At 47.4% G+C, this 27,997-nt stretch overlaps 1 protein-coding gene across 2 annotated transcripts in view; it reads left to right on the top strand.

Annotated features, from left to right (window-relative positions):
• nt5dc1 (5'-nucleotidase domain containing 1) overlaps positions 1-27,997 on the top strand; it is a 641,953-nt gene that overhangs the window by 529,449 nt on the left and 84,507 nt on the right. For both annotated transcript variants that reach the window (XM_038799640.1, XM_038799641.1), the window contains exon 9: positions 20,931-21,049. In XM_038799640.1, the coding sequence (XP_038655568.1) occupies positions 20,931-21,049 (119 nt within the window). The remainder of the gene's footprint in view (positions 1-20,930; positions 21,050-27,997) is intronic.

Here is a 27,997-nt window from a genome sequence, read left to right as displayed (position 1 = left end):
GTGCGGGTGGGGAGGAGCATAGGGTGTTTCTCTCTGCGGACGACTTGCTGCTATATGTGGCGGACCCGGTGGGGGGGATGCCAGAGGTAATGAGGATCCTCAGGGAGTTCGGGGATTTCCCAGGGTACAAGCTCAACATGGGGAAGAGCAAGTTGTTCGTGGTTCACCCAGGGGACCAGGAGAGGGGGATTGGTGAGTTCCCACTAAAAAGGGCGGATAGGAGCTTTCAGGTATTTGGGGGTCCAGGTGGCCAGGAGCTGTGGGGCCCTGCATAGACTTAATTTCACGAGGCTGATGGAGCAAATGGAGGAGGAGTTTAAGAGATGGGACGCGTTGCCGCTGTCCCTGGCGGGTAGGGTGCAGTAAGTCAAGATGACGATGCTCCCAAGGTTTTTGTTCCTGTTTCAGTGCCTCCCCATTCTTATCCCGAAGGCCTTCTTTAGGGGGGTCAACAGGAGCAGAACGGGGTTTGTGTGGGTGCGAGGGACTCCGAGGGTGAGAAGGGTGTTCTTGGAGCGGAGTAGCGATGGGGGAGGGCTGGCACTGCCCAACCTCTGTGGGTACTACTGGGCCGCTAATGCGGCGATGGTGCGCAAGTGGGTGATGGAGGGGGAGGGGTGGCATGGAAGAGGCTGGAGACGGCGTCTTGTGAGGGTACAAGTCTAGAAGTGTTGGCAACGGCGCTGCTGCCGCTCCCTCCAACGAGGTATACCACGAGCCCGGTGGTGGCGGCTACCCTCAAAATTTGGGGGCAATGGAGGGGGCACAGGGGGGAGGTGGGGGCCTCGGTGTGGACCCCAATACGGGGGAACCACCGGTTTGTCCCTGGGAGAATAGATGGAGGGTTTTCGGGGTGGCACAGGGCAGGGATAAGAAAGTTGGGGGACCTGCTTGTGGATGGGAAGTTCGTGAGCCTGGGTGAGGTGGAGGAGAAGTACAGGCTCCCCCCGGGAAACACCTTTCGGTATCTACAGGTAAAGGCGTTTGCCAGGCGGCAAGTGGTGGAATTCCCGCAAGTTACTGAGGGTTGCAGGCGCTCGGGATTGGGTCCAGCTTCGTAAATTGAACTTTACAAGTCTAATGAGTAGGGTTAAAGTTGATCTACAGAGGTGGAATAGCCTCCTTCTAACTTTGGCAGGCCGAGTTCAATCTGCGAAGATGAGCATTCTGCCACGAATTTTGTTTTTATTACAATTTTTACTGTTTTTTTTTACTCAAAGCGTGTTTTGTGGGGCTGGAAGATTGATCTCGTCCTTCATATGGGTGGGCAAGGTGGCCAGGATTTGAAAAATGGTACTGCAGAGGGACCAGCAGACAGGGGGCTTGGCGTAGTCGAGCCTGATTATTATCATCGGGTGGTGAATGTGGAGAAGGTGTTGGGCTGGTGTGGTGATCAGGAGGCAGTTTGGGTGAAGATGGAATCAGCTTTATTTTATATGTCCTGTGTATAAAATAGAATGCTCTTTTCGGAAGAACATTTGAAGCAAAAGATGATCCTTAGCTATGCTCTGGGTCGTACTTGTGAGCCTCTCTAACTTTGCGTTTGATTTCAATGCTGCCAAGTTTGGATAGTTTAACAGTCTTGAAAATGAAAAACAAACGCAGAATGTATTTCAAATCCAACTCTTTTGCTTCTTATCTTCTGCTCAGTTGTAAAATTATTTACCATATACTCAGAAGTGACAATTTGACGTATTAACTTAGAAATCTGCCTTATGCTCATGTAACGCCAATGCTCCGTACCAGTTTATTGTAGCAAATGTTATTCAAAGTATCTGAAGTGTTGGGTGAGGTGGTCGTCATTATACATAGCGAAAAAGTGACTAAATTAAGCTGATCTGTAAGTCCACTTTAAGAATTTAGTATGTTGGGGTGTTGCTGCAATTTTTATTAAGATAGATGAATAAAATGCCTACGGCCATACTAGTCTGAAAAGATAGATGAATAAAAAGCTAAGCTGATTTGTGTGTTCTGTAACCAAAATCTTGGTGAGACCACACCTGGAGTATTGCATGAAGTTTTGGCCTCACTACCTAAGAAAGGATATACTTGCCATAGAAGGGGCACAGTGGATATTAACTAGCCTGATACCAGGGTTGGCAGGACTGTTCTATGAGGAGAGACTGGTTCAGCTAGGCCTGTACTCACTGAAATTTAGAAAGATGAGAGGAGGTCTGTTTGAAACATTTATATTCGAACAGGATTGGAGAGACTAGATGCAGGGAGGATGTTTTCCCTGGTTGGGGAATCTAGAACCAGGGAGACACAGTCTTAGGATATGGGTTAGCTCATTTAGGACTGAGATGAGGAAAGATTTCTTCACTGAGGGTGATGAACCTATGAAATTCTCTACCATGGAAGGCTTTGGAGACCAAGTCAGAATGTATTCAAGAAAGGGAAAGATTTTATTTTAGATTTTAGTGGCATCAAGTGATATGGGGAGAAAGCAATGGCAATGAGATGGAGGATCAGCCACGATCATATTGAATGATGCAGCGGGCTTGAAAAGCCGAATGACCTGCTCCTGCTCCTAGTTTCTATGTTTCCCTTACGCACGTGGCTTCTCCCTGGAAATGGCTGGACCTTTGAACTTACAACAGCTGGTGCCATAATGAGAGGGTGTGGCCTCACTTCCTCCAACACGGCTGCCCTGCTCTGAAAGCCTCAAGATCCCACTTTTCTCATCAAGCCCGAGTTGGAAGATCGTGCGAATCATTGCCAGAGTATCACAAGTAATTGTTTCTCTTCTCACTTCTCTACTATTATCTCTGGCGTCCCTTAGTGATCTATCTATCGCTCCCCATCCTTAAAATTCTACCCCAACTTATTTTTGTTAACCGGATATTTCCCAGTGGGGTTGGCAGCAGGGATAGCACTGGTTTCTTAAGATTCCACCCAGCGTAAAGAGATTCCAACGCAAATGATTTGCAAGTCCTGGATAACGTGGATAACAAATAAATCTGCAGACATATTATCTAAAAATGTAGAGGGAGACTAGGAAGTAGATTTACAAGATACTGACAATTATCATAAAATACTTATGGAAAGTAGCAGTAAATTTAAAACAAGCTAAAGCAGACCTAGGCGATTAAAGATTTTTTTTAGTCTTTCAGTTCAGTCTTGTGTAAAATAATTCAAACAGTTATCTGGATAAACTGGAGGATGATTAATCCAGCAAACAGCAATCAATGCAACTTTAAATAAAGAAGATGCTTCCTGATTAACTTCTTGGATTTCGTTGAAGAAGCGGGAAACCAGATTTATTGTATTGGGATCACTGCTGCTTCCAGTTTACATCAAGGTTACATCAACTTGATGCAACTTAGTCCAATTGCAGGAGATACTAAACTTGAAGAGGCACTGTAATTAGAAATTACAAAATGAACGAAACAAGATACGTGAATGGGCCGAAGAACGACATATTAAATGTAATACACCATTGCCACTTATCACAGTAGGAAGGAATACCAGATGTTCTTCACTTTACCCTTAAGCTACCATTCATTCCTCCCCACTTGTTCCCCAAGGGCAGACAGTGAAAGACTGGAGATTCTGTTTCTCTCCTTCCTTTCTGTTTCCCTTAGTCTTTGAAAATATCGAACAAGAATAGAATTTTCCTTTCTCTCTACATGTCACTTTCTCAGTCTCTTCCCCCACTGCACACTCGCCAACTCATATTAGAAATTAGAATCCAGGCCCAACGGATGTAAGCAATTTGCATTATCTGTTCCCAATTGGATTCCGAATTCAACCGACGGGTGGAAAAGAAATTTAACATGAAATCTGTAGACACATGTACGTCACAATAGAAACTATTAGATGGGGAAAATCTTTGCATTGAAATAAGGGTTTTTTTTGTGATGTGTACAGGACTGTTTTCTCAGTTGATATCTTGTAACTCCAGCAGGATTGGGATATCGCTTGTACCTGGTTCTGGGGATTGAAGCAGAGTAAATAAATTGTAGAGGAACATTTTAAACGAATGATCCCAATATAATTCAATCCAGCATAAAATAGAGAAGTAAAAGTTGAAGAACGGTATACTGGACTTGGGAAAATGTTCCTATGCCTCAATGATTTTGATTCTGAAGCTACATGTTTGGTTCATATTTGCATATCAATCGTGTAAAGAAAAACCAAATTGGAGTAAATTAAGCAGTCTCATTGAGGCCAGAATTTTTAATTCTAGGCTTACCTCCCATGACAGGGATAAGAACCAGGCATGTTTGCCATCCCAGAGGCTGGCGGGAAATCGCGTGATACTGGCTGAGTAATTATACAGTGGGGGCTGGGTGGTTTCCTAATGTTTTGCCCAGTGGAATGGGCTAGATCCAGGCACCATATTCTGTGCCGTGTACCCACCATTGAAGGAGGAGATGGCTCACCGATACCAGGGAGCTCCGACCTCTAAAAGCTGTGATGCCTCGCTCGAGGTGATGCTCAATGCAGTGGAGACCAGGGTAGAGGTCCTGTACCCCAAGTGTGGAAGGAGGAGGTTGAACCATGTGAACAACCCTGCATGGGAGGAAGTCTCCAGGGTGGTCAACGCCCACGGCCTCCACGAGAGGACTATCCTGCTATGCAGGAAGTGGATAAGTGACCTCATCTGCTCCACCAGGGTAAATGAGCTCTCAACTGCTCACACTCAGCTTGCTGAATGGTAACCCAGAAGGAAAAAAACTATAATCAGGAAATAAGAATACTGGGCCTTCTAGGAGGGCCATGGGCTTCAGTGGCAAAGGCAACATCCATATGGCCCATGCATAAAAAAGCTACTCAATGTGATAAGGTGATGCTTCATAACCCCACAATCCATCTGGTCTGCAGTTGGAAAGGCCTGACCTTCCACATAGAGAGCTCACATGCTGTCTGGGCAGAGTTGGGGGTGGGGGGGGGGGGAGAATTAGACATTCAATCACATGGCACACAACCCAATGGGCTTTTGATAAGAGTGGAAGCATGAGAAAAACACCAGAAACAATTGCTCTCAACCCCATCTTCTCTCTTTCTGCAGGGAATGTTTAGGCACAAAGGAGTGAGAGGGTATTGAGATCTCCATGGGGAGGATGGCGGATGCTATGGAGGAATTCTGCCAGAAAGGCATGCAGATTGTCGCTGTAACTATGGGCGAACTTTTTGAAGTGTCTACGCGAGAGAGGGGCAGGGCACCTTCACCTTTCTCTAGGTACCAGTCTCATTAAAAAGTCAGACAGGAACCCTCGGGTACCTAAAATGAGGAGGAGTGGCTGTTGCACACCCCTGGGGCTTCTACTTGGGACTCTGAGGGTATCTGGCCCTTCAGAATCCCGCCTGGCTTGTGATCTCAGCTTTGTCCTCTGACCGAATAGGGAGCAGCTACCCCACAATAGGACAACCAAAGTAAAAGTAAGCTGGGGCCCTCCTGCCTCAGGTCTCTAAAGGACGCCTGTCAAGGTAATCCAAGGCAACAGGGAACTGTGGTTGGCAACCTGCTTCCACCCTTGTTGCAGATGACAGGGGAGCACCAAGAACAAAGAGAACAAAGATTCAGAAGTTATGATTTCACATGTGATTACATGGTGCACTATGATTGTTAATGTTATGATAGTTCCATAAATAGGGTACATTTTAATGAGGTCAGGTGTGGTTTATTTGTGATTTGTTGTCCATATATCTGCACGTAGCGCACTGCCCTCCACCCCTTGAGATTTTCATCTCGAGGCTCCAGATAGTTGAGAGTGGCCATGATGCACGGGACTATTAACATTGAATCCAATGCCCAACCTCCCTTCATGACTCGCACCCTTCTGACTCCGTAACCATTGATTGTCCTGCTGCGACCTTAGAACCACCCCCCCCCCACCACCCCACAATGACCACAACAGCCCTCTCTCATCACCTTCTATCCTGTGCATGCGTCCCCATTCCAACCCACCCTCATGTTGCCAAGCCCCAGAATCCAGTTTTACCTCTGTGTTCCCTCCAACAACCCTCAGCATCCCTACATGTAATCACCCTCCCATCTCACAGGCTCCCACTGCCGCTTTAACCCTCACCATCCCTTCTTATGAACAATTCTCCCTCATGTTCTCCCAGGACTCATTAGTTGATATCACAAAAGCCCCATTCTTAACCCCTTGACCCTCTTTCCCCCCCCACCCCGAAACCTGCACACCCCCAAACCTGTGACACTTGCACACACGGCCTCTCCGCATTCCACCAAGGCACTTCCTATCCACCGCTCCGTAGCAACTAATCCGTTCGTGACCCCTGCAGCATCTCTCTCTCTTTCCCCTAACGACACCAAACCTCCTCCACTCCCCTCTAGCCATAGAATTCCTACAGTGAAGAGGGCCATTCGGGCCATCCAGTCTGCATCAAACTTCCAAAAGAGCACCCCACCCAGGCCCACTCCCCCACCCTATCCCCGTAGCCCCACCTAATCTACACATCCTTAGACGCTAAGGGCAAATTTTAGCATGGCCAATCAACCTCACCTGCACATTTTTGGACTGTAGGAGGAAACCAGAGCACCCGGAGGAAACCCACGCAGACAGGGAGAATGTGTAAATTCCACACAGTCACCCAAAGCCAAAATTGGACCTAGGTCCCTGGCACTGAGACAGCAGTGCTAACCACTGTGACATTGTGCGGCCTCCACACCAACCCCATCTCTCCGTTCCTCTCTCCCAATCTAATTTCACCCTCCTTAGCATTTCCACCCAACTTTACTTCATGCAGCCTTCCATCTGCATCTGGAAGAGCCCTCCTGGAAGCTTCTGCAGCGAGAAGATCCAGGTGGTTGATGCTCCATCCACCCACTGCTGCACGGGGTTTTCAGGGCCCACTGTCGATGGAGGCTTCCATCTTTCAATCTCCGCAAGCTGCCACAGGTCGCTTCCAGGGGAGTACTGACATGTTTAGGCATGTTCCGGACTGGAGTGATATCCCATTGGCAATGTACGTAATTGGACAGACAGGGGGACAATTCCAGTTGGGCCTTCATCTGCATCCCATTCACGGAATTCAAAAAGGCTTTACGCTGGCCTCCAGCATGAATGGCGACCCACCATGACAGGTGGGAGCGCACGTTCCTGCCGTCAGTTTACCGTGGCGGAGGACTGACTTTGCAGCTCCCGCACGTGGTCTCCCTGCCGCTTTTGGAACTGGAAAATCCTGGCCTGGGCCTCTGCATAGTTAATAATATGTCAACATCTGTCTAGCCCTCATTCTGCAATCCTTACTGGGCTAAGAATTCAGGAGAAATGCAGAACCCATTAATCGATGTGTTGAAATTGTGCAAACTAATTACTTCTAGCCATGAATGTGTGCAGTGGATTTAATCTTCAGTTTTACTCACTTGGCATTCTTGAACTCTTCCCAATCTCTGGTACTTTGAATTACATCATAAAGATTAGCTGTGATAATGTTCTGGCAAATCGCAAGGTCGATATTGAAGCCCGTGTATTCCGCATGTCAGAAACTGTGATGTTAAGCAGCTTTTGTCATCTGCTTGTTTTGGCCTCTCCCCCTCTGCCAATATTTACGATATTCTTGACCTTCAGCTGAACCTCTCCATGTCAGCATAAAGAATGTTGACATTTAATTCTCTAGTGAATGTCACTTTTTCCATCCAATTCTGAATGCATTACACAACATCATGCAAACTTTTGGCTCTTTTTTAGTGTATTTTCAGGCCACTTTTGAATGTAAACATCTTGAATTAAATAGATAAACTACACTTCTATTCAAGTTCAGTTGTAAATAAATGTAAATGTCGCCACAGTCCCAGAGGACCAGAGGTGGCTCTTCCCCTTTCAGAGCTGACTGGTGGTAATTTAACCTGAGGATCACCACATCTTGGGCAAGGTTGAGAAGGTGGGGCCTTCTCAATAATAACCTTAGCCAATACAGGAATTGAACCCGTGCGATTGGTGTCACTCCACATCACGAACCAGACAACTGAGCTCACCACTACCTTCTCGAGGGCAATTAGTGATCGCCAATAAATGCTGGCCTAGCTAGTGATGCCCACATTCTTTAACATGTCCCAAGGTTCTTCACAACAGCATTGGTCAAAGGAGGGTGGCACAATGGCACAGTGGTTAGCGCTAGTGCCTCACAGTGCCAGGGACCCGGATTCAATTCCGGCCTTGGGTGACTGTGTGGAGGTAGCTCATTCTTCCCGTGTTTGTCTGGGCTTCCTCCAGGTGCTCTGGTTTCCTTCCGCAGTCCAAAGATGTGAAGATTAGGTGGATTGACCATAATCAATGCGCAGGGTTACGGGAATAAGGCAGAGAAGTGGACCTAGGTAGAGTACTGTTTTGGAGGGTTTGTGCAGAGTCGATGGGCCGAATGGCCTCCTTCTGCACTGTCAGGATGCTACGGGTAGTTTTTAAGGAATAATAAAAACAAAGCGCTGGAAATGCTCAGATGACAGCATCTGTGAAGAGAGAGAATTAATTTTTCAAGCTGTATGGGTTTTATACCAGTGGAAATGGGGAAGAACAAAAGGCAAGGTTAGGGTCAAGGGCACGGGAGATTAAATGACAAAAATATCATGGAACAAAAGGTAAAGGGAGTGGAATTGTTTGTAGCAAAAAAGCAAAGCTTTGTCCAGAGTGAGCGTGAACAGCAGAATAAAAGGCAGCAATCTCTAAAAACAGTAACACAAAAATAAGATTCAGAATCAAAATGGGAAACAGATTTCATGGTCTGAAGTTAACGAGCACACTGTTGAGTCCTATTGTAAAGTGCCAAATTGGAAGATGTGGTGCTGTTCCTCAAGCTTACATTGAGCTTCGTTGGAACAGTGCAGTAGGCCGAGGATAGAAATGGAAGCATGAGAGCGAGATGGTGAATTACAATGGCAAGGAACCAGTAGCTCAGCATGTGGACTGAGTGGAGATGTTCCACAAAGCTGGTCTCCCCAGTGTTGAAGCGATGGCATTGTGAGCTGTGAGGGCCGTATACTAAATTGAAAGAAGTACAAGTAAATCACTGCCCCACCTGAAAGGCCTTGAAAGTGAGGAGAGTGGAGAAAGAAGGGGAGCTGTTACACCTCCTGCGATTGAATGGGAAGGTGGCGTGGAGAGGGGACAAACTGTTGGGGGTGAAAGAGAAGAGGACCAGAGTTTTGCGGTTAATGGTCCCTTTGGAATGCCCACAAGGTAGACAAAGGGAGAATGTGTTTGGAGGTGGCATCATTCTGGAGGGAAGAAATAGCGCAAGATGATCTTCAGATCATGGAGATTGGTGGAGTGGAAAGTGAGGACAAGGGGAACCCTGTTGTGGTTCTGGGAGAGAGGGGAATGGACGAAAAGTATTAGTACAGGAAATAGATTGGACAGGATTGAGAAACCTGTCAACGAAAGTTGGAGGCGTTGGCTCAGGAGAAAGGAAGACTGACTAGAAGTGCTGTTGTGGAAGGTTGAATCGTCAGAACAGATACAATGGAGAAACTAGGAGAACGGAATGGGGTTGTTACAGGAAGCAGAGTGTATTGAAATGTAGTTGAGGTGGTTTTGACTGACTCCTCCACCTTGGGAAAGAGTGCTTGCCCATCCACTCTATCCATGTCCCTCATAATCTTGTAGACACCTATCCCAGAAGTGGAGACCGAGGTCGAAGAAAGAAAAGGAAATGTCCAAGATGGACCATGTGAAGATGAGAGAAGGGTGGATATTGGAAGCAAAGTTGATGACGTTTTCTACATTTTCTTGACTCGAGGCAGGTCAAGCGGAATGAAATGTAGCAAATGTTTTTGAGAAAATGCTGAAATCTCTCATTAAGGAAGTCTTAGCAACGCATGAAGAAATTCATAATATGTTCAGACAAAGCATGATTTTATGAAAGGGAAATCGTGTTTGACAAATTTATTTGAGTTCTTTGAGGATGTAATAAGTAAGATGCATAAAGGGGACCCAGGAGCTGTGATTTTCTCCAATTTCCGAAAGACATTAATAAGGTGCTACACAAAAGGTTAATCCGCAAGATGTGGAGTCGGGGATAATACAGTAACATGGCCAGAAGATTAATTAAAGGACAGGAATCAGGGTGTGGAGATAAAAGTAGAATGTTCAAGTTGGCAGGCTGTGACTAATGGATTGCCACAAGGAGTGATGGTAGAACATCAGCTATTTGTAATCTGTATTGATTTATTAATGTATTGGATGAAGCGACTGAGCATAACATATCTAAGTTTGAAGATAATATAAGCTAGGGGACGTTTGAGCTGTGAGGAGGGCACGAAGGGGATTCAAATTATATAGACAGAGAAAGTGTGTGAGAACAAGCTGGCAGATCACTTTGCAGTCAGAATAGGAAAGCAGAATACTTTTTTAAAGCTGCGAAATGTCTTAATGTTGATGAAAGTTGGCATGCAGGTACAAGAAGCAATTATGAAGGCAAATACATGTCTTTATTGCAAGGGTATTGGAATACAAGAATAAGGAAGTCTTGGTGCATATGAAAGGGTCTTTGTGAGATCACACTTCGAGTACTGTGTGCAACTTTGATCTCTATATTTAAGGAATGATGTGCTTGCATCGGAGGCTGTACATCAAACTAGATTGGTCCCTGGGATGAGAAAGTTGCTGAATGAATATATTTACGAGTGAGATAGGCAGATTTTTTTTTCAGCCCTTTAGGAAATTGAGAGATGGTGGGAGTGGGCAGGTAAGTGGAGTTAAGGTCTATGATCAGCTGACATGGTCATGGGCGGAGAAAGGGGCCATCTGGGATGGGCTAGGTACAGGGTGGAATTAAAGGGGTGGGGGTTAAGTGGAAAAGATGACAGATGGTAGAGGAATTGGAGGCGTAAGCCTCCGGTAAGGCTGGTAACGTGGAACGTCCGGGGTCTGAATGGGCTGGTTAAAAGGTCGCGGGTGTTCGTGCACCTCAGGAGCTTGAAAGTGGGGGTGGTCTTTTTGCAGGAGGCGCACCTTCGTGTGAAGGACCAGGTTAGGTTAAGGAAAGGGTGGGTGGGGCAGGTTTTTCATTCAGGGTTTGATTCGAAATCGAGGGGTGTGCCAATTTTAATGAGCAAAAAAATGGGATTTGTGAATGCGAAGGAGATGAGGGATCCGGGTAGGAGATATGTGATTGTGGGTGGGGTATTGGAAGGGGCACCGGTGGTGTTGGTAAACGTGTACGCCCCAAATTGGGATGATGTGGGTTTTATGAGAGGGTTGCTGGCAGCAATCCCGGATTTGACTACACACCAGTCGATCACGGGAGGAGATTTTAACTGTGTCCTGGAGCCAAGGGTGGATAGATCGAGCCCCAGGCCGATGGGTGGGGTACAAATGGCGAGGGAGCTGCGGGGGGGGTGGGGGGGGGGGGGTTATGGAGAGGATGGGTATGGTGGATCCATGGTACTTTCAGTACCCAGGGGGAAGGGAGTATTCCTTTTCACACGTCTATAAGATGTATTTGAGGATTGATTACTTTGTAGTGAGTCAGGAGATTTTGGTTGGGGTGGAGGGGGCAGAGTATGCAGGGATAGTTATCTCGGACCATGCGCCCAACGGGTTGGAGATTCGGTTTAGATTGGGACAAGAGCAGAGGCTGGGGTAGAGGTTTGACTCGAGGTTGTTGGCGGATGGAGGTTTTTGTGATCAGGTGCGGGCGGCGATTATGGAATACCCTGTATATGGAATTGAAACAGAATGGGGAGGTGTCGACAGCCATTTTCTGGGAAGCACCGAAGGCAGTGGTCCGGGAGAAATTATTTTGTTTAAGGCCCGTGCGGATAGGGAAAGGAAGGAGGAACATGACCGTCTAGTGAGCGAGATAGTGGAGATAGACAGGGAATATTCGAAGATGCCCATCGTGGAGGGATTGGCGAGGAGGAAAGAGTTGCAGGGGCAGTTTGACAGGCTGACAACAGGGAGGGGGGGGGGGCGGTATGCCAACTGCGTAGGGCAAGGTGCGTGCAATATGAGTATGAGGAGAAGGCGAGCTGCTTGCTGGCGCACCAGGGGTTGAAGCAGGCTGCATCCAGGGAAATATTGAAGATACGGACTGGGGCTGGGGATGTGGTGTTAGAGCCAGGAAAGATAAATGAGGCATTTAGGGAGTACTACCAGGGACTTTATGAAGCGGACCCAGGAGGAGAGGAAGGGACATGGGGCGGGTTCTGGACAAGCTGGAATTTCCTCAGGTGGAGGAAGCAAAGAGGCAGGCATTGGAGAAGCCTCTGGGGCTGAGGGAGGTGCTGGATAGGATTAGGGATATGAAGTCATGGAAGGCCATTGGACCGGATGGGTACCCGGTGGAATTCTATAAGGAATTTGCAACGGACCTGGCACCACATCTGTTGAGGGCATTTAATGAAGCACTGGAGAAGGGGGAGTTGCCGGAGACGATGACGCAGGCAGTAATCATACTAATTTCAAAAAAGGGGAAGGAACCCGTTGGAATGTGGGTTGTATAGGCCCATATCACTATTGAACAGGATGTGAAAGTATTGGCTAAATTGTTGGTGGGGAGGATGGAGGATTGTGTCCCGGGAGTGATGGCAGAAGATCAAGCGGGCTTCATGAAGGGCAGGCAGCTCGCGAGTAATATAAGACGGATGTTGAATGTGGTGATGAATCCGTCGGGTGCTCTGGTATCGGAGGTGGTGGTGTCCATGGACACGGAGAAGGCATTTGATCGGGTGGAGTGTTCGAGGTCTTGGGAAGGGTTTGGGCTGTGATTTGTGGCATGGGTGCGGTTGCTGTATTTCGCACCAAGGGCGAGGGTGAGGACGAATGATATCAGCTCACAAAGCTTTGACTTGCACAGGGGTACGAGGCAGAGATGCCCACTGTCAGCACTGCTGTTTGCGCTGACCATAGAGCCATTGGCGATGGCCCTTATGGGGTCGGCGGAGTGGCGGGGTATTATGAGGGGACAGAGGGAGCATATGGTGTGGCTCTATGCCGATGACCTCTTGCTGTATGTTTCGGATCCGCTGGAAATTATGGAAGGATTATGGGCCTGCTGGGGAGGTTTGGAGGATTCTCAGGGTGCAAGTTGAATGTAGGGAAAAGCGAGGTATTCGTGAATGAGCTGGCACAGCGGGCTAATTTAGGGGAGAGGCCATTTATGGTAGCGAGGGATAGGTTTAGATATTTGGGGATTCAGGTAGCGAGGGAATGGACAGGGCTCTATAAGTGGAAGTTAACGAAGCTGGTGGAGAAGGCTAGGGAGGATCTTAAGAGGTGGGATACATTGCACTTAACGCTGGCAGGAAGGGCCAAAGTGGTGAAAATAAATATTCTGCCGAGGTTGCTGTTTATCTTTCAAGTTCCCCCTATCGTTATACCAAAGGCAGTTTTTCGGAAAGTGGGCAAGATCATTTCTGACTTTGTGTGGGCGTGGAAGGTGCCGAGGGTCAGGAGGACTGCTACAGAGGCAGAGGCAGCAGGTGGGTTGGCGTTGCCGAACTTGCTTCATTATTATTGGGTGGCAAATGTGGGCAAGGTGCGGCGGTGGTGGGAAGGAGGAGGGGTAGAGTGGGTTAGGATGGAAGAGGAATCTTGTGCGGGGTCTAGTTTGAGGGCTATGGTGATGGCAGCATTGCCAACGGCTCCAAGTAGGTACTCAAGGAGCCCGGTGATGCAGCCCACAGTGAAGATATTGAATCAATTGAGGAGGCATTTTAGGGTGGAAGGGATGTCGGTTCTAACGCCGCTGTGCGAGAATCATGGGTTTGAGCCGGGAGGGATGAATAGTGTATACAGGAGAGGGAGGGAAGTGAGGCTGGTCAAGGTGAGGGATCTGTATTTGGAGGAAGGGTTCGCCAGTCTAGAGGAGCTAAGGGAGAGGGTAGAGCTGCCAAGGGGGAGAGTTCAGGTATCTGCAGGTTAGGGACTTTGCGCGAAAGGTATGGAGGGGGTTCCCTAGGTTGCCGGGATACACCCTGCTGAAGCGACTGCTGCTTCCGGATGTGGAAGGGGAGGGAAGAATTGGGGATATATACAAGGGCTGGGGGAGCAGGGAGGTGAGCGGGTGGTGAAGATCAAGGAGAAATGGGAAGCGGAGTTGGGAGGGGAGATCAATTGGGGAGCATGGAGTGAGGCACTGTGTAGGGTAAGCGGAACCTCCTCGTGCACAAGGATGAGCCTGATACAGTTTAAGGGAGTGCACAGGGTGCATAGGACTCATGCGAGAATGAGTGTGAGATGTGTGGGTGGGGGCCAGCGAATAACGCGCATATGTTTTGGGGTTGTGAAAAATTGGGAAGATTCTGGGTGGGAGAGTTTGCGGTCTTAGTAAGAATAGTGGAGAAGTAGGTGGACTACGACCCTTTGGTGGCGATATTTGGGGGCTCAAAGAAGCCGGACCTCAAGGAGAGGAGGAAGGCTTGGCATTCGCCTCTCTGATTGCACGGTGGCGAATTTTGCTGGAGTGGCGGTCGGCATCGCCATAGGGGAGGTAGCGGCTTGGTTGGGTGACCTGCACGGCTTCCTGCAGTTAGAGAAAATAAAGTATGAGGTAAGGGGCTCTTCAGGGGGATTTGTGGAAAGGTGAGTGATGTCTGTGACTGTGTTTGAGGGGCTGTTAGTTGTGGTGGGGGTGGGGGGGGTGAAAATGGGCAAAAACTCCATCCAGATTGTGTAGTTGATTGGTGGGAAGCATATTTCCCGGGGGTGTTTGTTCGTTGTAACCTGTTTTGATATATGTTTGTAGTAAAATACATTTTTTTTTTAAAAGGTCTGTGATCAGCAATGGCTGTATTGAATGGTGATGTGACCTTGAGGGCCCATGTGATCTGTTCCTGCTCCTATTTCTTACATTCTTGCACTTATGAGAGACACTTTGTTTGATATATCACAAACTGTGTTTGATTCTCTCTGCAAACAATGATTTGGATATTTTGACAAATTTCTTAAAATTGTGCAGCTGTCCCTGAGTCGATCATGACGAGCTTTTATTTGTGTCAGCTTATTCTGAAGTAATACATTTTTTATTTAAGCATATATGCACCTGGCAGAAGAAGAGGCGAAATACCAATGTACCTCCGGCAGGATCACATTTTATTATTCTGCAATAGTAAAATACTAACAAGATAGTTTTTTGAAACAGGGATCGCATTTCACAGCATGAATGTTGTTTAACAACGGAGATGTTTACGTATTCTAACACTGCATTTGCTTCAAAAAGATCCATGTTTAGTTTATTAATATTGTAAAATCGGAAGGGCTGTGTATACCTGTGGACATATGAATTTTCTTTTCTGGAACTATCATATAGAACAGATGACACAACACTAAGGACATTTATGAAGTGCTGTGATATGAAACACATGTGGATTCACACCTGCCTGTTCTCCAATGTATTATAATGAGGTGGTGATTGAAAGCAGACACCCCCTCATATGGAGCAAAAGGCAGTCAGGAAATGTCAACCTCGGCATAAACCCTGCAAGTTAGTTATGATGCAACAGAAGCCACAGATCAGGTTACCCATCCACCAATGTAGGAGCAAAATACTGCAGTTCAGTAAATCTGAAATAAAAGCAGAAAGTGCTGGAAAAACGTAACAGGCCTGGCAACATCTGTGGAGAGAGAAACAGAGGGTTGAATAATTTGGAGGGGGGTGGTGCACATGGCTCCCCCAATCCCACCACCTCACTCTCCCCCTGTGAAGAAAAGTCCGTGTGGGGCTGGCATGCTCCAAGCTGACCTGACCTTCAGCCATAAAGCACTATGGGATGGCTAAACGAGGACCAAGTGGGCTTTGCACCCCTCACTGGGGAGGACGTCCCGCCCTCCAGAGCTGCCAGCCAATCTGATTGGCTGGTGTCTTTATCAATCCTGTAGCACGAAAGTGGCATCCGTAGTGACTGTCGGGACTGCAATGCGTAAGAATGGTCCGGAACAGCTAAGTCCGGTGACTTGGTTAGGGAAAGAGGCAAGGGGATAAGATGGGTTTAAGGCTGCGGGCGGATAGGAAGGAAGGGAGTTTCAAAATGACCTTTCATCGAACTGAGAAACGGTAGAGATGTCATAGGCTTCGAGCAAGTCCAGATACAGTGGAAGGAGGATGGGTAAAAAGAACAAAAGAGAAAGTCTGTGATGGGATAGAAAGCAGGAGACATTAAATAGCAAAAGAGTTATGGTCAAGGTAAAAGGTGGGTGCTAATGGGAAAAAACAAAACTATGCCAAGAGGAAGTGTAAATGGCAGAATCTTCAAAAAACAAAATGAGGAATGAAAAACAAAACAAAATGGGAGCAGTTATTAACATCTGAATATGTTTAATTCAAAGTTGAGTCCAACAGGCTTTAACTTGCCTCATCAAAAGGTGAGATACTGTTCCACAAGCTTACATTGTTTAATTGGAACAGTGGGTGGCACAGTGGGTTAGCGCTGCTGCCTCACAGCGCCAGGAGCCTGAGTTTGATTCCAATCTCAGGTGACTGTCTGTGAAGAGTTTGCACATTCTCCCTATACGAGGGTTTCCTCCAGTTTGCTTAAGTTTCCTGCCACCGCGCAAAGATGGCCATAACACCTGCTAAATTTCCCTTTAGCTTCCAAAAGGTTACGGTGGGGTTATAGGGTCGGGTGTAGGCCTATGTAGAGTGCTCTTTCGGAGGGTCGGTGCAGACTCGAGAAGCCAAATTACCACCTCCTGCACTGTAGTGATTCCATGAGTGCAGGGGGTATGGAGGGCAGAGTGGGAATGGAGCAGAGAATTAAAATGACAGGCATCGGAACATTTGGGTAATACTTGGGGACTGAATGGAATTGTTCTGCAATGCATTCACCCAATCTACATTTGGTCATAGAACATAGAACACTAGAGCGCAGTACGGGCCCTTCGGCCCTCGATGTTGCGCCGACCTGTGAAACCATCTGAAGCCTATCTGACCTACACTATTTCATTTTCATCCATATGTCTGTCCAGTGACCACTTAAATGCCCTTAAAGTTGGCAAGTCTACTACTGTTGCAGGCAGGGCGTTCCACACCCCTACTGCTCTCTGAGTAAAGAAACTGCCTCTGACATCTGTCCTATATCTATCACCCCTCAATTTAAAGCTATGTCCCCTCGTGTTGGTCATCACCATCCGAGGAAAAAGACTCTCACTGTCCACCCTATCTAACCCTCTGACTATCTTATATGTCTCTATTAAGTCACCTCTCAGCCTTCTCCTCTCTAACGAAAACAACCTCAATTCCCTGAGCCTTTCCTCGTAAGACCTTCCCTCCATACCAGGCAACATCCTAGTAAATCTCCTCTGAACCCTTCCCAAAGCTTCCACATCCTTCCTATAATGTGGTAACCAGAACTGCACGCAGTACTCCAGGTGCAGCCGCACCAGAGTTATGTACAGCTGCAGCATGACCTTGTGGTTCCGAAACTCAATCCCCCTGCTTAAAAAGGCTAGCACACCATATGCCTTCTTAACAGGCCTATTAACCTGGGTGGCAACTTTCAGGGATTTATGTACCTGGATGCCGAGATCTCTCTGTTCATCTACACTCTTGCCATTAGCCCAGTACACTGCATTCCTGTTACTCCTTCCAAAGTGAACCACCTCACACTTTTCCGCATTAAACTCCATCTGCCACCTCTCAGCCCAGCTCTGCAGCTTATCTATGTCCCTCTGTATCCTATAACATCCTTCAGCACTATCCACAACTCCACCGACCTTCGTGTCATCTGCAAATTTACTAACCCATCCTTCTACACACTCTTCCAGGTCATTTATAAAAATGACAAACACCAGTGGCCCCAAAACAGATCCTTGCGGTACACCACTAGTAACTGAACTCCAGGATGAACATTTGCCATCAACCACCACCCTCTGTCTTCTTTCAGCTAGCCAATTACTGATCCAAACCGCTAAATCACCTTCAATTCCATACTTCCTTATTTTCTGCAATAGCCTACCGTGGGGAACCTTATCAAACGCCTTACTGAAATCCATATACACCACATCAACAGCTGTACCCTGATCCACCTGTTTGGTCACCTTCTCAAAAAACTCAATAAGGTTTGTGAGGCATGACCTACCCTTCACAAACCGTGTTGAGTATCGCTAATCAACTTGTTCTTTTCAAGATGATTATAAACCCTATCTCTTATAACCTTTTCCAACATTTTACCCACAACCAAAGTAAGGCTCACAGGTCTATAATTACCAGGGTTGTCTCTACTCCCCTTCTTGAACAAGGGGACAACATTTGCTATCCTCCAGTCTTCCGGCACTATTCCTGTCGACAAAGACGACATAAAGATCAAGGACAAAGGCTCTGCAATCTCCTCCCTGGCTTCCCAGAGAATCCTAGGATAAATCCCATCTGGCCCAGGGGACTTATCTATTTTGACATTTTCTAAAATTGCTAACACCTCCTCCTTTTGAACCTCAACTCCATCTAGCCTGGTCGACTGAACCTGAGTGTTCTCCTCGACAACATTGTCTTTCTCCAGTGTAAACACTGACGAAAAATATCCATTTAATGCTTCCCCTATCTCCTCTGATTCCACACACAACTTTCCACTACTATCCTTGATTGGCCCTAATCTTACTCTAGTCATTCTTTTGTTCCTGATATACCTATAGAAAGCCTTAGGGTTTTCCTTGATCCTATCCGCCAACGACTTTTTGTGTCCTCTCCTCGCTCTTCTTAACTCTCCCTTTAGGTCCTTCCTGGCTAACTTGTAACTCTCAAGTGCCCTAACTGAGCCTTCATGTCTCATCCTAACATAAGCCTTCTTCTTCCTCTTGACAAGTGCTTCAACTTCCTTAGTAAACCACGGTTCCCTTGCTCGACAACTTCCTCCCTGCCTGACAGGTACGTACTTATCAAGGACTCGCAGTAGCTGTTCCTTGAAAAAGCTCCACATTTCGATTGTACCCATCCCCTGCAGTTTCCTTCCCCATCCTATACATCCTAAATCTTGCCAAATAGCATCATAATTGCCTTTCCCCCAGCTATAATTCTTGCCTTGCGGTATATACCTATCCCTGCCCATTGCTAAAGTAAACATAACCGAGTTGCGATCACTATCACCAAAGTGCTCACCTGCATCTAAATCTAACACCTGGCCGGGTTCATTACCCAGTACCAAATCCAATGTGGCCTCGCCCCTTGTTGGCCTGTCTACATACTGTGTCAGAAAACCCTCCTGCACACACTGCACAAAAACTGACCCATCTATAGTACTTGAACTATAGTATTTCCAGTCAATATTTGGAAAGTTAAAGTCCCCCATAACAACTACCCTGTTACTCTCGCTCCTGTCAAGAATCATCTTTGCAATCCTTTCCTCTACATCTCTGGAACTATTCGGAGGTCTATAGACAACTCCCAACAGGGTGACCTCTCCTCTACTGTTCCTAACCTCGGCCCATACTGCCTCAGTAGACGAGTCCTCAAGCGTCCTTTCTACCGCCGTAATACTTTCCTTGATTAACAATGCCACACCCCCCCCCCCCCTCTTTTACCATCTTTTCTGATCTTACAGAAACATCTAAATCCTGGAACCTGCAACAACCATTCCTGTCCCTGCTCTACCCATGTCTCCGAAATCGCCACAACATCGAGATCCCAGGTACCAACCCATGCTGCAAGCTCACCCACCTTATTCCGGATGCTCCTGGCGTTGAAGTAGACACACTTCAAACCAGTGTCCTGCTTGCCGGTGCCCTCTTTCGAACTTTTAACCCTATCCCTGACCTCACTACTCTCAACATCCTGTACACTGGGACTACAATTTAGGTTTCCATCCCCCTGCTGAATTAGTTTAAACCCCCCTCGAAGAGCACTAGCAAATCTCCCCCCCAGGATATTGGTACCCCTCTGGTTCAGGTGAAGACCATCCTGTTTGTAGAGGTCCCACCTACCCCAGAATGAGCCCCAATTATCCAGGAAACCAAAACCCTCCCCCCTGCACCATCCCTGTAGCCACGTGTTCAACTCCTCTCTCTCCTTATTTCTCACTTCGCTAGCACGTGGCACGGGTAACAACCCAGAGATAACAACTCTGTTTGTTCTAGCTCTCAGCTTCCACCCTAGCTCCCTGAATTTCTGTCTCAAATCCCCATCTCTCTTCCTACCTATGTCGTTGGTACCTATGTGGACCACGACTTGGGGCTGCTCCCCCTCCCCCTTAAGGATCCCAAAAACACGATCAGAGACATCACGAACCCTGGCACCTGGGAGGCAACAAACCAACCGTGAGTCTCTTTCGTTCCCACAGAACCTCCTGTCTGTTCCTCTAACTATGGAGTCCCCAATGACAAGTGCTCTGTTCCTCTTCTCCCTTCCCTTCTGAGCAACAGGGACAGACTCTGTGCCAGAGACCTGTGCCCTATTGCTTACCCCTGGTAAGTCGTCCCCCGCAACAGTATCCAAAACGGTATACTTGTTATAGAGGGGAATGACCACAGGGGATCCCTGCACTGCCTGCCTGTCATCCCAATGTGCAGCAAGCTGCATCATGTCAATAAAGTATAATAAATTGAAATGAGTACAAGGAGTGTTTTGGGGCCTTGGATGGTGGAAGGAAGCAGGTGAAAGGGTAGGTGTTGCATTTCCTGCACTTGCTTGAAAAGATGTTTTATCAAGTGTTGGGAAGTGGAACAAGGTATCCCAGAGGGAACGCTCCCTTAAGAATCCTGAAAGGGCAAGGGAGAGGAAGAGTGTTTGGCAATGGCTACATCCTGACAGTCAATTGGCTGCATGTTTCTTGCAGTTCTCGGGTCTGAAGCATAGGAAAAAGTAGTTAACAAACCTATCCCACCAGTTAGGCAAGCAGAATACTCAGAGAGTTACTTCTCTAAAGTGGGAATTGTGTGTCAAGTGAAACAGAAAAATGGGGTGGAATGCCAAAACAAAAGGCACTTTGATCATCTAAAAGGTACGAATGGTTTTCTAACATTAATATTTATTATTTAAATAAATTAGGAAATTGTGAAGTGTTTTGATGAACATGTTTAATTTCTTCACAGTTAATGATGAAGAAAGGGAGCCACTTCCCTCGTTAGAGCAACCTGGCTGGTACTCGCAAGGTAACTGGAACCACCTAAATGAACTACTGAAAAAGATAACTGGAAAATCGGAGCCAAAGGTATGCTGAGAGGTTAGAGTATATAAATTAGACTAATAATAATAAAATATTTGCTGCAGTCTTTTTTGCTCAGTTTCTTTTACCCTTTTCAAGTTATTCCTCACAGGAGGTAAATCTCAGAGGTTTAAGAAATAAAGCATCTTCATAGATTTGCGCTAAAAATAGTTAAGAACTGTGGAAAAACCTGAATATTGTTCTGATGTGATTTACAACGCTGCCAATTGTCAATGTCTGTCTGCAAATGGATAAATTCATTTTATTTTAATGTCTATCCTACTTTTATTGACATATTAGTAGTTTTGTTGTAAAAGATTTTATATTTCAGTGGGGAAGAAATCCCATTTTCACATTGGAGACACCTCTGTCGTTGTGTGGCACTAACACCATGCTAAATGGGATAGGTTTCAAACAGATCTAGCAACTCGACTGGGCATCTATGAGGCAGTGTGGGCCATCAGCAGCAGCAGAATTGTACCCAATCACAATCGAGAACCCCATGGCCTGGCGTATCCCCCCACTCTACGATTACCACCAAGCCAGCGGATCAACCCTTGTTCAATTAAACAAAAAATGCTTTTCAATAACCTGCTCACTGATGCTCAGTTTGGGTTCTGCCAGTTTCAATCAGCTCCTGACCTCATTACAGTCTTGTTTGAAAAATGGACAAAAGAGCTGAACTCCAGAGGTGAGGTGAGAGCGACTATCCTTGACATCAAGGCAACATTTGATCGAGAATGGCATCAAGGAGCCCTAGCAAAACAGGAGTCAATGGAAATCTTGGGGAAATTCTCCACTGGAATCATACTTAGCACAAAGGAAGATGTTTGTAGTTGTTGGAGGTCAGGCATCTCAGTTCCAGGACATCACTGCAGCAGTTCCTCAGGGCAGTGTCCTTGGCCCAATCATCTTCAGCTGCTTCATCAATGACCTTCCTTCTATCATAAGGTCAGAAGTTGGGATGTTCGCTAATGACTGCATAATGTTCAGCACCATTCGCAACTCCTCAGAATACTGAAGCAGTCCATGTCCAGATGCAGCAAAACCTGGACAAGATCCAGACTTGGGTTTTTTATTAGTCATTATTTCAGGATGTGGGCATAGCTGGCTAGACCAGCATTTATTGCCCATCCCTTGTTTCCTTTCAGAAGGTGGTGATGGACAACCTTCTTGAATCACTGCAATCCCTGAGGCGTAGGTACACCCTCAATGCGGATAGGGAGGGAATTCCAGGATTTTTGACCGAGCGATGGTGAAGGAAAGACAATATATTTCCAAGTGGGGATGGTGAGTAACTTGGAAGGAAACCTCCAGATGGTGGTGTTCACGGATATCTGCTGCCCTTGTCCTTCCAGATAGAAGTGTTTGTGGGTTTGGAGGTTGCTGTCGAAGGAACCTTGGTGAGTTCCTGTAGTGCATCTTTAACGTACACACTGCTGTTACTGTGCACCGAAGATGGAGGGATTGAATGTTTGTGGAAGGGATACCAATCAAGCGGGCTGCTTTGTCTTGCCTGGTGTTGTTGGAGCTGCACTCATCCAGGCAAATTGAGAGTATTCCATCACACTCCTGATCTGCGCCTTTTGATGGTGGATACGCTTTTCGGGGGGTCAGGTTGTTATTTGGCGCACCAGTCCTAGCCTTTGATCTGCTCTTGTGGCGAGTAATATTTGACCACACAAGTGCTAAACAATGACCAGCTCCAATGTGAGAGAATCTAACCATCGGATAGGATAGGATAGGGTGGAGGGCTTAAGTGAGTCAGTGCAGAGTCGATGGGCTGAATGGCCTCCTTCTGCACTGTACGTTCTATGTATCCCTTCAATGTCACTGGGTCAGAAAGCTTGAATCCCTCCCTAGCAGCATTGTTGGTGTACCTACACCACATGGATTGCAACGATTCAAGAAGGCAGCTCACCACCAGCTTCTCAAAGGCAATTAGGGATGGGTAACAAATGCTGGCTCAGCCAATGATGCCCACATCCCATCAATGAATTTTTAAAAGTATAAATTGTTGTTACTTTTAGATTTGATGTTCTTGCAAATTGTCCTGATGAGTGCAAAATGATAAGCTTCAACAAAAAATCTATTTTTTCAACATCAGAATAATATTAATAATAATCGCTTATTGTCACAAGTTGGCTTCGATGAAGTTACTGTGAAAAGCCCCTAGTCGCCACATTTGTGAACAAAACTCTTAAACTTAAAGTGAATTGCAAACATATGAGGGGAAAGCTGGCTACGGCTGCTTGGATAAATAGATTAAAAGATATGGAGGTTAATGAACAGTGGAAAATATTTAAAGAAACAATTCAAAAGATTCAACAAAATTACATTCCGCTGAATAACAAAAACTTGGCAAGGAGGACTCGTGTGGCTCAATCAGGAAATGAAATAAAAAACATGAAATGAAAATCGCTTATTGTCATAAGTAGGCTTCAAATGAAGTTACTGTGGAAAGCTCCTAGTCGCCACATTCCGGCGCCTGTTCGGGGAGGCTGGTACGGGGATTTTTAAAAATATAAATTTAGAGTATCCAATTTTTTCCAATTAAGGGGCAATTTAGCGTGACCAATCCACTTACTCTGCACATCTTTGGGTTGTGGGGGTGAAACCCGCGCAAACACGGGGAGAATGTGCAAACTCCACACAAACAGTGACCCAGAACCAGGCTCGAACCTGGGACCTCGGCGCCGTGAGGCAGCAATGCTAACCACTGCGCCACCGTGCTACCCTGGTACAGGAAATTAATGATTGTATTTAATTAAAAGAAGAGGCTTACAGTTTTGCAAAAATAACAGCAGGTCTGTTGATTAAGAGTATTTTAGAAACCAGAAAAGGGCCATCAAAAGTTCATAAAAAGGGAAATAATAGGATGAGAGTAACCAAGAATATGACTTCCGGGGGCGCTTGAGAGCGGGACGGCCACATCGGGAAGAGCTCCCGCCGGTGGCCACGATTTGCGGCGCTTTCGGGGGTTTCCCCGACTTTTCGATCGCCCACCCCCAACTATTGCTGGCCGTGGGGACCGTCACGGGCAGCTAGCGGGGCCGGTTTGAAAACCAGTGAAGAACCCCGCGCGGGTGCCGAGCGGCGGGTGCTGAGGCGTTGGGCCCAGCACGCGCTTGAAGGGCAGAGCAGCAGAGGCGGAGCCAAGCGGGGGCCGAGGCGGCAGGCCCGAAGCCAGGGCGGGATGTAAAAGAGATGTCCCACGTTGGATGGCTCCCACCTAGAGCGTGCTGAGAAAGTTGAAGTCCAGTCCCAGGGAAAGCCTGGAGGGATGCAAAAAAAGAAGAGAAAGAAGTAGTTTTAAATAAGTTTGGTGAAAGTTTTTTTTTCTCTTCCCCCCCCCCCCCTCTTTTTGAAAAATTGATTGTTTTTCAAAGGAAAAAACGGATTGAAGGGGGGGAAAGGGAAAAGAAAAAAAAAAAGGAAAAACAATATGCCATTAAAGGATGCGAAAAGCAGCGTTGAAGAAGGGAGGAAATGCGGGCTCGCCGCTGAATGAAAAGACGAGCAAAATTGCTGACAGGATGGCGGATGCTGAACACTTATGGTGGGGCCGCACTACTTACGGTGGAGAAGGTGACCGAGGTGATGGTGGTAGAGCTGGAAAAACAGTTTGCGAGGCACTTGGAGGCCTTGAGGAAGGAGACAGCGGCCGCATTGAGACCAATGGTGGAGGAGGCAATCGTCCCGGTGAGGGTAGCTGTGGCAAAGACACCGGCCAAGGTGAGAGCAGGGCGAGAAGATAAAGAAAGTCGAGGATGCCGTGACACGGCACAGCGACCAGCTTGGTGGAAGTCAACAGAGGACTCCGAGCAAAACTTGAGGACTTGGAGAACTGCTCGAGACGGCACAATTTGAGAAATGTGGGCTTGCCCAAAGGGACAGAGGGCCTAAGGCCAACAGAATACTTCGCTAAGAAGTTGGCGGAGCTGATGGGGGGAGGATGAGAACCCCTCCCAGTATGAGTAGACCGAGCTCATCAAGCCGGCAAGAGCAGTAATTATCTGCTTCCATAAGTATTGCATGAAGGAGAAGGTGTTAAGCTGGGCAAAGCAGAAGCGCGAGGTGCTGTGGGATGGTGCTGGAGTTTGGATCTACCAGGACTTGACAGTGGAGTTAGAAAAAAAGACGAGCGGCGTTTGGGCGAGTGAAGGTGGCACTGTTCAAAAAGGGAGTGCGATTTGGTATGGTGTACCCGGCAAAGCTGAGGGTAACGTATGAGGCCAAAGACTATTATTTTGAGACAGCGGAGGCGGCTGAGGCGTTCATGAGGCCAGAAGGCTTGGGACAGATGTGAGGAGCAGAGCTGGAAGAGAGACTGTGGACTGTGATTGGGGAGCTGGAAAATGTATAAATGCTACAGCTTTCTGTTTACTGATGTGTATTGCAATATATTTCTCTTTAGATTGTTATGGAGTTCAAGTTAATGGTTGGGTTGATTGGTGTTCTGTGTTGCGACGGTTATACCTTATTTTAGTGAATTGTATGGGTTGGATTGTTTTTGTTTTTTCTTGCTCTCGGACTGGGTGGGAGGGGACGATATATCTTGGCGCGGGGGGGCCACCTGCGCTAGCTAACTAAAGTCGGCTAGTCGGCTAAAGTCTGAGGTGAGAGGAGGACTACGGACATTGGAGCCTGGTTAGCAGGTTTCAATGGGCCTACGAGGGAGCGAGGGGAGGGGAAGGGATTGATGCTGGGAGATGTTTTTTCAAGAGGAAACGTAGGGGGGATTCTTGGGAGGGGGGGAAGAGGTTCGATGTTAATAATGGATAGGGGCGGGTCAGGCTTATGGGACAGGGCCCAGTGGTATGATGATGGTGGATAAGAAGGGTGGGGGGGTGAGAGAACCCCAGTTAGGATAGTCACGTAGAACGTGAGAGGGTTAGGAGGACCGGTCAAGGGTGCATGCGCATCTTAAAAGTTTGAAAGCCGATGTGGCAATGCTGCAGGAGACTCACTTAAGGATGAAGGACCAGGTGAGATTAAAAAGGGCTGGGTTAGTCAGGTGTTTCACTCTGGATTTGACGGAAGGGCTCGAGGGGTAGCGGTAATGGTCGGCAAAAGGGTACGCTTCCAGATGGAGAAGGTGGTGGCAGATCAGGGGGTAGATATGTGATTGTGACAGGGGCGCTGGAGGGGAGGTTAGTGGGGCTGTTAAGTGGATACAGTCCCAATTGGGACGATGTGGGATTCGCAAAGAAGGTGTTTGGGGCCATCCCCAACTTGGACACACACAAACCGATAGTGGGGGGGACTGGAACTTGGTGCAGGAGCCAAGGTGGGACAGGTCACGGCCGTGCTCGCTGGTCCCATCAAGGGGGGCGAAGGTGCTAGCTGGGCTAATAGTGGAAATGGGAGGGGTGCACCCTTGGAAGTTTCTGCATCCGAGGGAACGGGAGTACTTGTTTTTCTCAGCAGTCCATAAGGTATACTTGCGGATCGACATTTTTGTGGTGGCGAAGGCTTTGTTGGCTGGGGTTAAGGGGTCGGAATACTTGACAATTGCAGTGTCAAATCATGCTCCGCATTGGGTGGATATGGTACTGGAGAAGTGGGTAGCGCAGAGGCCGGGGTGGAAACTGGATGTGGGGCTTTTGGGGAACCAATTGTTCTGTGAAAAAATTGAAAAGGTAATTAAGGAATATGTAGGTTTCAACTAGTATGGGTGAGGTGTCAAAGGCAGTTGTCTGAGAGGCTCTAAAGGTGGTGGTATGGGGTGAGTTAATTTTGTTTTAAGGCCAGGGTGGACAAAGAGGAGAGGTTGGAGCGGCAGAGGGTAAAAGATGAGATGTTGGAGGTAATAGGAGTTATGCAGAAGATGGGGACCCAGTGAAGCTGGAAAAGAGGAAGGAACTACAGGCGCGCTTCGACCATCTGTCCACCAGGAAGGCGGTGCGCCAACTGAGACGAGCAAGGGGTACAGTTTATGAAAATGGAGATAAGGTATGTTAGCAGGTCAGCTCTGGCGGGAAGCAGCGGCAAGGGAAATTCTCCAGGTGAGGGATAGGGCAGGGAAGTTGGTGATGGCGCCGGAGCTGATTAACAAGGTTTTTGAGGAGTCTTATGAGAGGTTGCACGGGTCAGAGCCACCCGGGGGAGACCGTGAGATGCAGGAATTTCTAGATGGGTTGGAGTACCCGAGGCTAGGGGATGGGGACAGGGCTACATTAGAAGAAGCAATAGTGGAGCAGGAGATAAAGGATGCGATTGGGAGGATGCAGTCGGGGAAGGTGGCAGGGCCGGATGGGTTTCCATTGGAATATTATAAAACATTCAAGGTTAAGCTGGCAGCCCTGATGGTGGGGGATGTTTGAAGAGGCGATAGAGAAGGGGGTGTTGCCGCAAACCTTGGGGCAGGCATCAATTTCACTTTGGCTAAAAAAAGATAAGGATCCGATGGAGTGTGGGTCATATAGGCCCATATCACTTCTGAATGTGGACGCAAAAGTATTGGCGAAGGTACTGGCGGGTAGGCTGGAGGAGTGCCTCCCGAAGGTGATAGGTGAGGATCAGACGGGGTTTGTGAGAGGGAGGCAGCTTTTTCGAACATTAGGAGGGTTTGGAAAGTCGTTATCGCACCGGCAGAAGGGAAGGAAACAGAGGTGGTTGTGGCATTGGACGCCGAGAAGGCGTTTGACCGGGTAGAATGGGGGTACCTGATGGCAGTGATGGAGCGGTTTGGGATTGGACCAAGATTTGTGAACTGGCTAAAGCTATTATATAAGGAGCCGAAGGCGAGTGTCCGCACAAACAACATCAACTCGAGATACTTTTCTCTCCACCGTGGGCCAAGGCAGGGATGTCCTATGTCCCCCCCTGCTGTTTGCACTTGCGAGTGAGCCGTTGGCCATCGCATTAAGAAGTTCGGGAGCATGGAAAGGAATAATGAGGGGGGGGATAGAGCATAGGGTGTCTTTATATGCCAACGACTTGCTGCTGTAT

The sequence above is a fragment of the Scyliorhinus canicula genome, chromosome 6, assembly GCF_902713615.1.
Source record: "Scyliorhinus canicula chromosome 6, sScyCan1.1, whole genome shotgun sequence".
Lineage (NCBI taxonomy): Eukaryota > Metazoa > Chordata > Chondrichthyes > Carcharhiniformes > Scyliorhinidae > Scyliorhinus > Scyliorhinus canicula.
Note: the sequence above shows the minus strand (reverse complement) of the source record. Positions and strands in the feature narration are given on the sequence as shown.